This window comes from Saccopteryx bilineata, chromosome 2, assembly GCF_036850765.1.
Source record: "Saccopteryx bilineata isolate mSacBil1 chromosome 2, mSacBil1_pri_phased_curated, whole genome shotgun sequence".
NCBI lineage: Eukaryota > Metazoa > Chordata > Mammalia > Chiroptera > Emballonuridae > Saccopteryx > Saccopteryx bilineata.
In genome coordinates this window covers 326,109,403-326,122,335 of record NC_089491.1, presented here as the reverse complement: position 1 = coordinate 326,122,335, position 12,933 = coordinate 326,109,403, and the positions used below count along the sequence as shown (strand labels likewise).

The following is a 12,933-nucleotide window of genomic DNA, read 5'->3' as shown; positions in this document are numbered from 1 at the left end:
CATATCGAGTACTCTCGATACTCTCTCTCATTAAAACTGTACAACTTGATGAGTTTATAGGATAGTATTCATCCATGAAAAATATCATCACCATCAAGGACGTGGACATATCCTTCACCACCCAAAGTTCCCTCCTGTTCTTTTACTGCATTTTCTTATGCAAGAAAAATATGTATTACATTTAATATTATTTTATTATCATATATTTAATACTATTGACAATTCCTCATATAGCACCTACATGTAAAGCAATGTTCTAAGAACCTCACATATTTACATCTAATTTCCATACAAGTGCTAGGAAGTAGGTATTGCTCACTTATTTTTACACATGAGGAATCTCAGGCAAACTGAGTTTAGTTACTTGATCAACATCAGACAGCTGTTATATATTTAGGATCTCTTTGAGTGACTCATCAGAGGATTATTGTAGGAGAAGGGTTCTAATTTTAAATAACATCTGATAAAGATTTTGTATAGAAAAATAAAAATACAGAAGTCCCCAAATGTCACCAAAGAGCTTTCTTTAACAGAAGTTCTATAGGCTGATGGAAAGAAAAGAACTTTTGTATATAAAAAGGTAGAAAATGAAATATAAAATGATCCTTCCAATATCCTACATATCCAGACTGCTTAAAAGTATTATCATCAATAGCTCATTTTGTGACCTCTCAAAAAAATAAAAGGAGAGGGTATTTGTATAATGACATATGCACATGTATAATACTTACCTATCTATATGTTTTGCATTGATGTGTTTGTATGTATTTCTTAAATGTATGTTTGAGTATACCTTATACATTCATGCATAATTTAGTAATATTTAAAACAATAGATATAGATCCAGAAACTGGGCACTGACTAATGTGGGATATAATGAGGAGACAGAAGTAAAAGAGATTTCTTAATTAACTCAAAGTTTGGCATAAAAGATATGTATTAGAACATATTGCCAAAATATGCTACTTGATGAAAAAGGAAGCCTTTAACTGTTTTTGAAATAAAGTAGCCTTACTTTACATTTTGGTGATTATTAAGGTAGCTGGACATTTTACATAAAAATAATAAAGTTCTCTGCAAAATCAATAAGAAATTTACTCTAGCACCATGCCAGTCCCGAATAAAGAAAGTGCTTTATTTTCATAAAGGAGAGTTTATAACCATTTTCTAAATTACATTCTTTTTCTTTTTCTTGGAATATTTACTGTTATCTTCTGACATTTTGCATTAAATCCACGTAATTATTAAAGCTGAAAGCACAAATGCTATATTAAAAAAAGACAGATCAATATATATATATATATATACTCTAAGTTAATTATGCTTTTTAAAACAATTGCCCTTTATTGCAATCATGAAAAATTGCAAGACTGAGAATAATATTCATTTTAAATTTTGCAATTAAAATTTTTCTAAAATGAAAGAAATTTCTTCTTGACACTTATTCATATATCCTATTTCGCTGTGATGTATCCTCCTCCTGAATGCCTATGAGATGTCTTGACATTAACATCATTTTTTCTAATTACAGTAATATTCTGATAAACTATACCATATGAATGAAGAATGTGAATGTTTCTTGGTTGTAGATGTTTGGAAAATGTTATACATAACACTTTATTAAATAATATAAAGTATCAGAAAACCAATTGAATATCAACTTCAATCCTCATTCTTACTTTCACAGAAATAAATAAACCAAAGCCTTATGAGGTATTTTCAGATTAGATTTTTTTTGTATTATTGGCTCAAATATAATTGGCCTTACTTTGAAACATATAGTTGAAGTTAATTAAGTATTTCCATATATTTAACTGCAATTTCTGTAACAAGATGAAAAAAAAAAAAACAGTCCCCATTCAAAATTAACAAAGAATACTGACTCTGAGAGTGTAATTGTTATTAACAACTTCATCACATGCAAAGGAAAAGAAATGTCCAGACATTTCCTCATGATGGCCCTGGTAAATCCTAGCTTGTTCCATCAGAAATTAAGCTTCTGTATTTGCAGGACAGATGTTTTCATGGAAACAATAATAAAGTGAGATGCCACAATGAATTTCCTTACATTCAAGAACTATTTTTACAAGGTGCTCATCTAAGAAGCACTCATTGGTTTTAGTTTATTTTTATTTTTTAATATTTTTATGCTGTTAATCCAATTCTTATTCCTCTGACCTAAGCTCTCTGCAATCATCCATTCATGATTTTGTTTTACTGTGCAGTAGGGTGGTTTGTACCAAAGCTCTGCTTCTCCAAGTTTTCATTATACACAGGCTTCACACACGGTCTCAATTTAATTTGAGTTTAAAAATACATAACCTCTGGCAATTTTCACAGATTTCAATGCATATAAAACATTTTTTTTCTCTCAAACTCAAAAAAATCACAAAACACCTGAGGAGGATATCTATGGACCTATTGCAATGTGAGAAAAAAAATAGAATCCATAGCATATGTGATATTCTTGAACACTGACATTAGAATCAACAACTGTAAGTTTGCCAATCCATATCCAAAATAAATAATAATCTCTAGTCATTTCCCAAAAATCTCCATCTCTATTGAGAACTACTTTTGTCTTTTCAGCTAAAATTCATTTTTCATTTGAGGTAGTTTTATTTTTTGTAACACAGGAATAATTTAATCAATGCATTCTTATGAAAAACTCTATTTTTTGAAAAAATCTCATGAGTAACTGATATAAATCTTAAGTATAACAGAGCTAACAGAAGATGAAGGTATATATGTAGTGAAAAAAGTAATGTTAAATGGCCACTGAAAAAAAGTTTAAATGTTTTTGAGCTTGTGCTCATTTTAACACAGAAATCACATCTTGTCTCAACCATGCTGATAACTCTCTAATATCTGCCCATATATCTTGAATGAACCCAGAGGTCTTTATTATGGCCTACAATATTCTATACCATCTTGTCCAAACTAACTTTCAGACAACATTTGCTACAAAGCTGGTCCCTCCCTTCACTTTCATTACAGTGGCCTTAAGTGAAGCACATCAAACCTTCCCCACCTTGAAATCCTTGTACTTCTCCTCTCTTTTCCCCTTAAGCTCTTTATGGGATACTCCCTGACCTCAGCTTACTCCCTTCAGTTAGCCATCAGCTTAAACATTCCCAATGGGGAAGCCTGTCTGTCCCTATTCAAAATAATACACTTCTTAATCTGGTTTATTTTGCTTGTAGCAACCACCACGACTTGAAGTTATATATTTATGTGATTATTCTCTCCCACTAGAATACACGGTTCCTCAGGTCAGAAAGTTGGCAGTTACGTTTACTATTGTGGCCAATGATATGTATCAAGTGATAAACAAAATATTTTGAATTGAACTCTATGATTCAGATTTTGATTTATTGAAAACTACGTGTAAAACTTTGGGTTTCTAAAAGCACTATTCCTGTTACACTTAAAAGTGGAGGAAATGAGGAAGATGGAAGAATCAAGCCCACATAAGAGCAAAGAAGACAAGACCTTTCACTTTTAGAAAAATCCTTCCAGGTCTGTTTGACATTTTTTTTCAACTGTCATCCTACTCTTTCAATGTTATTTTTTGCTCATTGTTAACTTCTGATAACTCATTCCATATTCTCCCCACATGTTTTATGATTTGAATCTTCTTTACATAACAGACGTCAAAATTTCCACTGAAAACAAGACTGCACCATGCCGGATAGGTTGCTACGTGTATTTTTGCATACTTGCCTTTTAATTATTTAGAATGAGAATGTCTTCCTGAGAGAGACTACATTTATTTTATGTTATTTATAGATAATAGTTTACTATTTTTAAACAATTTCATTTTACTCATCAATGAGTGACCTGGTTAAAGAAAAAAGTGCTACCTTGTGTTTACTGGATAAGAGAACACCTTTCTCGTCATATGGTGTCATCAAAGTATCTTTTTGACCTGTGGGCTCCTTGCCTGCTCCTATGTAGGTAGGAAGCTGAGCTTGAAAGAGAAGGCAGGGTGTTCTTGTGCTGATTCTCTTGCATTATAAGATATCTCCATATGCTTCCTAGAGGCACCTGCACTTTACTCAGCCTTCACCAGAAAGCAAACTGATTAAGGAAAGGGGCACCAACAACCATTAATCCTAATCTTTAGTTACAGGTCAAAGATGGAGAAGTCTCATAGCCTGCCTTAGTCCAAAGAGAAAAATAAAAAAGGAAGATTGTGGTACATTCCAAGAAAAAATGTTCAAATCATAAATTTCAAATTTTTTAACATTGCTCAAAGTGAAAAGTTAGATTGGTAGATTACTGCTAATGTTGAGGTGGCTCTGCTTCCTGGCTAAGGAGCTCTCCATGGTGTGTGGGTATCATCCCACACCAGAATCAGCAACACATTAATACAGATTTTTCTACATTTGAGTTCTGAACATGCAGGTAATAAGTCCCAAATGGTATAAACCCAAACCTCAAAAGCCTTTCAATCTAGTTAGAAAGACAAGAAGTAAAACCATACATTATATATAAAATAGCACTTACTAATGTCAAGAGTAACTTCAGCTACAGATATTGTAATCTTGGGAGCTTGAGAAGGCTTCATGGAGAAGGTCAATGTTAAAGGCTAGTTCTCAATGGAGAAAACTAAAGAGCAAAAAGTTCTGACAGAATCTACTGAAGCAAGGAGCAGCATAACTGTGCACAGAAATGTAGATGGTGTTTTTTTCCGTGGGTTTCCTTTCAATATCAGACCACAGCCTACACTGTCAAATCTAGCTGCTAGAGCCAGTAGGCCAGCGGGCTCCAAACACAATGTAAGACAAACAGAGTGCATTATTATCACAGAAGGAAAAATAATGCTCCTTTTTCTGTGAATGTTCTTTCCACCATTCTCGTTCTTTCAATGAAAGAGAAGTTAAATGGAAGAGTTTTAATGACCACAGGCCTAACAGTTCACCAGATGAGAACACATGGTTGTTATATCAACTGGGTACCGTCATGGCAAATCTCAGTATGTGGGAATGAACGCAGAGTGAGCAGCGATACTGAGCAATGAGGAGCGAGTCACGAAGATTAGCACTAGGAGAGACATATATATTAACAGAAGAAGGAGAAATGTATTTCTTTTCTTATCCCTGTGGCATCAGCGGTAACCCCCAGTAGTTATTATTACACATTCCTAGATAATGTCTTAAGGTCTTAGAAAAAAAAGAGTAAAAAAATTTCAAAAAATCCTGCTGCTATTTGATTGTGTAACTATGAGCTGTCAACACAAAAGGTCTTGCATGCGTAAAATGATGAATTATAAATAAGTAACGGCTAAGTTTCCTTTCATCAGGAGTGCATAAATTAGAAAGTAAGAATTTGAACTTCATTAACTCATTTTCAGAAATGAGTATATTTGAGAGAAAAGTTTACACAAATACAAAACATATGACATCAGAATTAAATGAAGTAACTATATAAATAAAATTAGTGTCAGACTAAGTCAATCAATCTGGGATCTAAAAAAAATTCTGAAAAGAAAAAGACATAGACCCACTGAAAATTAGAAGATGGCCCATTCTCTAGGGAATTGTGTTGAGGAAACACATTATCTCTTTCCGACATACCTCTGTCTGTCAAAAAAGTAAATGCTTATAAAAGAAATTGAGATACACATAATTTTTAAAATGTGTAAATATACACATTTGAAAATATGTATGTCATGCCAAATACTCTCTCTAATTCAAATGACTAAAACCAAACAGAGATACAATTTGGTTACCTGCGTTGGTAAAAGAGGAATATATACCACATTTCTCTACATTTCTTTAAAGATTCATTTTCAACTACCATCAATTAACATGCCCTATAAAGTACTCAATAAAAATGTGTTATAGTATTCCAAAATAAAAATGGATGTTACTCATATCAAGGCTCTTTAATAGAAAGATAAATTTTGGTACTTTCCACCTTGTGAAGATGTATTTGATTAACACGTTAGCAATATTTATGTAAGATGCTGGCCAGGGGAAAATAATTCCATCCATTTTCAGTAACAGCTGGGTAAAGTAAAAGTCTCTACATAAATGATTCTGCAAGATATACTCCCAACATTCCCCCAGGCTGTGCAGTCAGAATAGTAATGAATAGCAAGAAGATATTTACAAGTTTATTCTTCCTTTAAATAATATGTATTTTATAATATATGTTATGTAGCAATCTACTTATATATTATAAAATATATAACAAATACTTAATATACTTATTTATCATATATGATATTTATAGCATACTTGTATATGACACACAACACAGAGAACATATTATATACATAAATATGTCATATATATATATAAAATCTTGCTCTGATTATGCCATTTTATAAAAAGGACTTTCCATGTTACATTGTTAGAAAAATTGGAAAAAAATAATTTTTCTGTTTTTTAAAATAGAAATTTACCAAACCTATTAAAATTGAAATATTATAGAGCAAATGTTTGAGATTCTTATGAACAGACAAATACACTAGGTTTTTTCTGGGAGCACAGATGTAACTCTACCATAAATTTTCTGAGTAATGTACACTAAATGAACATTTTGTTCTCTTAGATTTGTTTAGAAATCAGAATATGATTTATGTAGTTAAATCATAAAGTTTATGCTAAACATGAACTTTACAGAAATCCCACGTAGTAACATTCTTTCCCATATTGAACACTTTATGAAAATATCTGTTTTAAAATGAAAGAATTGCTAATGTTCTCAGAAGTGACACTTCTCAAGTTCTTACATTTTATGTCATGAGTAAGATGATCTCTGTTTTTCACAAAAGTTTCTAAATGATTAGTAATCATGACCAAGAAGGTAGATCCTGCTGAACATAAACATCTCTGCAAACTATGTCATGGGCCTCCTGGCACCACTTCTCCCTCACACGTCGCACACAATGAGGCACAACGGAAAACTGAAGCTGGACCTTGGTAAATGTATTTTCACCTCATTGGTTTTGATTACCGGTGGTCATTTGGACATTTCTTACATTTGGCAACATTTAAGAACGACCATGTAAATAAAAAACAAGGCCTGAGTGCTACCTCCCAAAGATCGTCGGGACAAAGGAGGAGCTTCAGGTTCTTACTCCCAACGCAGGTTAAAGCAGTAGAGCTCACATTATAGAAAGAAGGGAGGCCTGGGAATAAAACAATAATGGGGCCTAATGCAGGTCAACGCGTAGACACAGAAAGGAAGGATACAATAGAGGAACACATACATACGCATGGCCTCTCAATCTAAAAACTTTTTAAAAATCTGACATTCTTTCACTGAGTTTTTAAAACTGTGCTCTTGATGTTTTCTACTCTAATTAATCAGAGATGGGTAGGATTAAAATTATATTTTAAAGCAAATGTTTTACTGACACATTACTTATACAACAAGCATGGTTAAGTTATAATATAATGATATATTTGCTATTTCAGGGAGCCCAAAAATGATTAGATGACTACAAAATAAAACTAAGAAAGACCCAAGCATTTCTTCACACCAAAAAACCAACTGAATATTATCTAAAATGACCTGAGAGGCAGATAATTCTGTCAGTTCTGAATTACAAAGCTGGTGGCTATTCCCTCTTTTGTAGATAATGTTTGTATGAGCTGAGACTTCTGATAACCACCCTTTATGATCCCATTTTCATTTCTATTAGTATTAATTGATGAACATTAACTCCATTAAAAATAATAGTCATGTAAAAGGAGCTCAGAAAGTGTAATGAGAAATTGTTGGCCATCTATCAGACACAGCTTGATATTACCTTCAACCACCATATGTTTTCCAGCAAGTTTATACATTATACTTCAGCTCATAAGTATCAAACTACAGAGTAAAGAATAAGTTCAGGCAATGGCTTTTGTTAAATATTTTCTGTTCTTAAATAAAGTTTTTGAGTCACGACGATACAAGCAAAGTTAAGACACAAAAAGGCCGTATTTTAAAATCTATTTCTTCAGAGAAACAGATATATTGTAAATATATTTGATGAGAAACTAAAGGCATTTTCCTAAGAAACTGTACTATGTTATAAAGCATATGCTTTATTAAATGTTCATGTATTTTTCCAATAAATGGATTGTATTTTGATTGTATCAACATTTCTAAATCTTAAAAGTATGAGTACTATATTCCTTCAGGATTATTAATTAGACTAATTTCCTGAAAATGAAACTTTTCAGTCTTTGATTATGGGGATAATAAGAGCTAAGTAACAAACTTTTCAACTTCAATGAAACTTAAGCCTTAAAAGTAACTCCCATTTTGCTTACAAGTTCTGAGAAAGTGTATATTTAATACTTCTAATTCACTCACATCCAGAACATGTGAATTAAGTCCATTTCACAGATTTTACTCAGGTACCATGATTCAGTTTCTTAAAATTATTTCAAAGAACTAGGTGCTTATAAGCATTTTCATATATAATAAAATGTCATTAATGGTTAAGAGATCCTCATTTTCTGCTGAAAACAAATATACATTTTATAAAAAAATAAAATTTGGAAGTTATTTCAGGAAACAAAATTTAAACTAATACTAATGTTGCATGTCCAGAATAGAACTTCTAGCTGGATAAAATTAACATCTCTTTAACATTCATTATAATAATGCCTATATGAATCTTACAGACATTACAGAGCATGAAAGTGACTTGCTGATACTTCATGAAAAACACTGACATTGACACCACATTTTTAAAGATATATAATGTTTTCTTTTGCCCTGACCGGATAGCTCAGTCGGTTAGAGCATCGCTCTGAAGCACAGAGGTTGCCAATTCAATACCTAGTCAGAGCACATAGAGCAACAGACCAATGTTGCTGTCTCCCTCTCTCCCTTCCTATCCTTATAATTCATAAGTAAAATTAAAATTTTTTAAACATACATATTTCTGCTTAATATTTCTTTCTTTCTTTTCTCTTAACACAGTTCATTTTTTATTCATATGTACTTCTAATTTGAAGTCCTGATGTTGATTTGCACTATTCAATTGTCCTTTAAGATTTTTAAATGACAAAATGACATGACCAAATCTATATATACCAATAATCTTATTTGATAAGAAATAAACACCTTTATTATTCTGAATCTTCTTTAAACTTTTTAACAAAATTATCAACAGGATAAAAAAAGAAATATAAGCAAGAGAATATGGATTTTCACTAATTCATTTTTGAACATGCATCAGTAGGACTTCAAAAAATATGCGAGACTAAATCGAAACCATAAATGATTGTATTTTACTGCGCTACAACTTCCTACTTAACTGAGCCTAAACTTCTCCACCTCTAACATGTTCAATTAGTTGGCTACATGACAACATGAGAAATTCTGTTCAACACTTTATGTCTAAAAAGAATTAGGTTGATTTTAACCACATTATCCTTTAAAGAAGGCAATTAAATTAACCAGAAACACAAAACTGAAACAGCAACCTTGGGAATAACTTTTTTTTCTTAAAGCCATTAACAAACCCCTGGTGGACTAATGAACTATGCCAGAAAAGGAGCATAAAGCTGAAGAAAGGGTACTATGCCTACTTGGCTTGTCTAAGAACTCATGAAAGGTTCTGTCTTATTCTCTTAGATGCTCTCATATGAAATTGCTGCTACTTTCTGCACTTTGATTAACATTATTAATCATTTCATACTTTTTCCCTCAATCTAAAAAATTCTTAATTCCAGTTTAAAATTAAGAAAAAGAAAACACAATTCAGAATATGACTCTTTGCTAGCAAAACACCATTACCCCCAAATAAAAGAATTCACAAATGACTTCTAGAAGAAACAGAATGCACAAAATTTCATAACACAACCAGCCCTTGGTGACAATCAGTCTCACCAGATAATGCTCTACCTTCTTTATGCCATTTATTTCAGTCATGAAACCATTGCCTGATGGGACCTGTAGTTTCTCAAAAAAATGATGGATGAGAGTCTCTTGTTTCTTGTTTTGAAACTGTGAACCTAAAGTCTTAAATTTGGTGCAAATATCATTCCACTGCATTTTATAGAGTTGATTAGTTTCAACTCTGACATTGTAAAACTGCATAATTTATCAGCCACAGTGAAACTGCAGGCATATGAATATGCACATATGTATTACAAAATTCTTTTGTATTGATATCTATAATCTATATTTTATAATGTAAAAAACGAATTATAGTTCTGAAGGGGAAAATGCATGCCAAAAGTATATTTCCTATGAAAACAATATTTCAACTATACATGCAAACTTTTCATTTGAATACACAGGAGCATTTTCTAGGCATTTCAAGAACAACGGTGCATATTCATACCTTTAATGGGCACAATTTTTGTGTTTTTTTATTTTTATTATATTTTAATGTATTCATACATATACTATTGATGATCCTCCCTTACATACAGGAATTCTAACATTTCTTTGGTATATTAATCACTTTCAGACATCAATATTCAACATCAGTAGTATTTCAATCTCTATATCATTCTCATTTCATAGGTCAAAAGAGTTCCTCTAAGTCTAAACTATTTAATAATGCTTTCCTAAACCTGCATAAAAAAGAAAAAAAAATACTTCCTCTCATTTATTGTGCAACATCAGTGGGTCCACAATCAGCTCACACATACCCAACCTCCATTCCCATTTCCCTTGATGGCACCTACCCTAGAGTTGTCATGGTGACAATGGTATACCAGAAAGCGGCAGGGATGCTGGTGAACTTGCTTGCAGAAGACCCCTTCTCTGCGTAGAACATGACTGTAGCGAAAATGATGATAGCCATGGTGAGCGAGAAGAGCAAGAAGCCCAATTCGGATGCACAACTCTTCAGAGTGTACCCCAGGATGCGCAGGCCTTGAGAGTGGCGGGAAAACTTAAAGATCCGGAAGACACGGAAGACTCGGAGGGTGACAAAAGCCCCACTAACATCCTCATTGTCTGTCATCACTAGCCCAATGTAATAAGGCAGGATGGCCACCACGTCTATGATGCTCATCACGCTACGCACAAAGCGGTAGCGACTGGGCGCCGCAGCCAGGCGAAGCAAATACTCAACAGTGAAGATCATGACGCAGGCGGTATCCAAGCAAAAGAAGGCCACTGCATAGCGCTCTCCACAGGGCAGCTCCTTAATGTGGCCTGGGCTGGACCCACATGGCACTGTTTCCACCACATTGGCGATGACTGAGACGGCAATGAAGAACCCCGTAACATAGTAGAACACCAGGGCCATGGTGCTGGTGTGGGGGTTCTCAAAGGCCCTCCAGACCCTCTGCCGAGCAGTCATGGTGGGCAGCGAGTTCTCCCCTGTGTTGTCAGTATCAGCATCGTCCTGCAGGCGCTCGGCGTTCTCTCGCCTGCGATCCTTGTACTCCTCATAGCAGCAGTCGCCAATAATTTCTGGGATAAGGCCAAAGAAGGCCAATTCTTCATCATAAGCAGAGATGCACTCATGGCGAGGATAGTGGAGTTTCCCAGTGCGGTAGAAATTCAGGATGTGGCGGAAGATGTCTGGGTCACGGTCAAAAAAATACTGCTGAGTCTCCGGATGGTAGAAAAAGTCCCTCTCCGAACTGCCCAGCAAGGTGTCTGGATACCGTTCCAGGGTGTCCTGCCATGTTTGGAAACGGGTGCCACTCACATTCAGCACAATGAGAGCATCTTGAGTCCTCTTTCTCTCCTGTCTTGGGGGAGCTGGCATGGGCGCGGAGGCCACGGGCATCCAGCCGATGGCCGCTGCCCTTGCAAAGGGCAGCCACGCTGCCACCCCCGCTGCCATGGTGCCTTGAAGTGGAGGCAAGCAGAACAATCAGGCCTCTACAGTGGGTCAAAGTAGCCACACCACTCACTTTCTCCTGTCAAACAAATGGAACAGAAAAAGGTGGTCCACAGGTATCACTGTTATTCCAAGGTAGGGTTTCTAGTGAAGTCACAGTTCTCGGGAAGGCAAGTTTCCCTCAAACACAGGTGTTTGGAAAATACAATGTCCTAACAATCACGTCCAACAAACCTAACCAAACCTCTTCCAGCAGGTGGACCAGGCCATTCCTGGTACCCAGGTACTTTAGATGCAACAATTTTTTCCAAACAGGTGTCCTTGATTTCTCTCCTGACACGTGGATAACGTGGGATCAGTATGCTTTGTGTAGGATAGAGAACACGAAGGACAATCACCCAATGGTATTCCTTTGACCAATTAGGGAACGCTTGCACCTTCCCTTTCGGTTCTTGCAAACCTTCCTTTTTCAAGTGGCCCTTCCCGCCAAAGGAGTCTCAGAAGGCGACCTGTTGTAGCTTCCCAGAGGCGATTACAGCCACTGCCCCCACGTCTCTTCGGAAGTCCGGTGGTCGCCTATACCCCTCGGGCTGTATTGGTAGAGATAGAGGTGCTGCGCGGAGGGGGCCGTTAGGATAGATCCTCCTCCCCGTCGTGTACAAGCACCCCTGGTGTCTGCCCAAAGCGTTCGTCCAATCGCCCCTTCACTCTCTTTTCAAGTTCAGCTCAGGTGCAGTGTGCCAGTTAAGGAGCCCGGGAGCTGGCAGCCGCCACCGCCTCGGCGGCAGCAGCATCTGCCTGCGCACGGAACGCGCCTCGCCTGCGGTACATACCTGGCCAAGTGTGCACCGGGACTGAGTTGCATAGACTTTCTCCTCGCCGTGCACCCGAAAAGGGATAAGCAGAGGGAGCAGCTCGCAGCCGTTGAATCTGGGCGCCGCGGGAGCATCAATAAAGCTCAAGCGAGCTCCGCTCCCCCTTCCCCCATCCCTGCGCGCTCCCCTCCTTCTATTCACCTTCCAAACGCCGGGCGCAGGAGAGCCAAACAGCAGCAACAAGTTCAAAAGGTGCGGGGGAGGCGAACCGAGGGAACTCGCACCTGCCAACTTACTGCGCCGCCACTGTGGCCCGTGCCGAAGCTGCGCGGTGCGGGGCTGCGGAGCGCCGGAGCA

General features: G+C 36.1%; 1 protein-coding gene across 1 annotated transcript in view; it reads right to left on the bottom strand.

Moving 5' to 3' along the window:
* KCND2 (potassium voltage-gated channel subfamily D member 2) overlaps positions 1–12,371 on the bottom strand; it is a 544,708-nt gene extending 532,337 nt beyond the window's left edge. Inside the window, exon 1 of the mRNA XM_066262176.1 lies at positions 10,650–12,371. Coding sequence (XP_066118273.1) covers positions 10,650–11,764 — 1,115 coding nt within the window. The 5' untranslated portion in view covers positions 11,765–12,371. The remainder of the gene's footprint in view (positions 1–10,649) is intronic.
* Between the last annotated feature and the right edge of the window lie 562 nt (positions 12,372–12,933).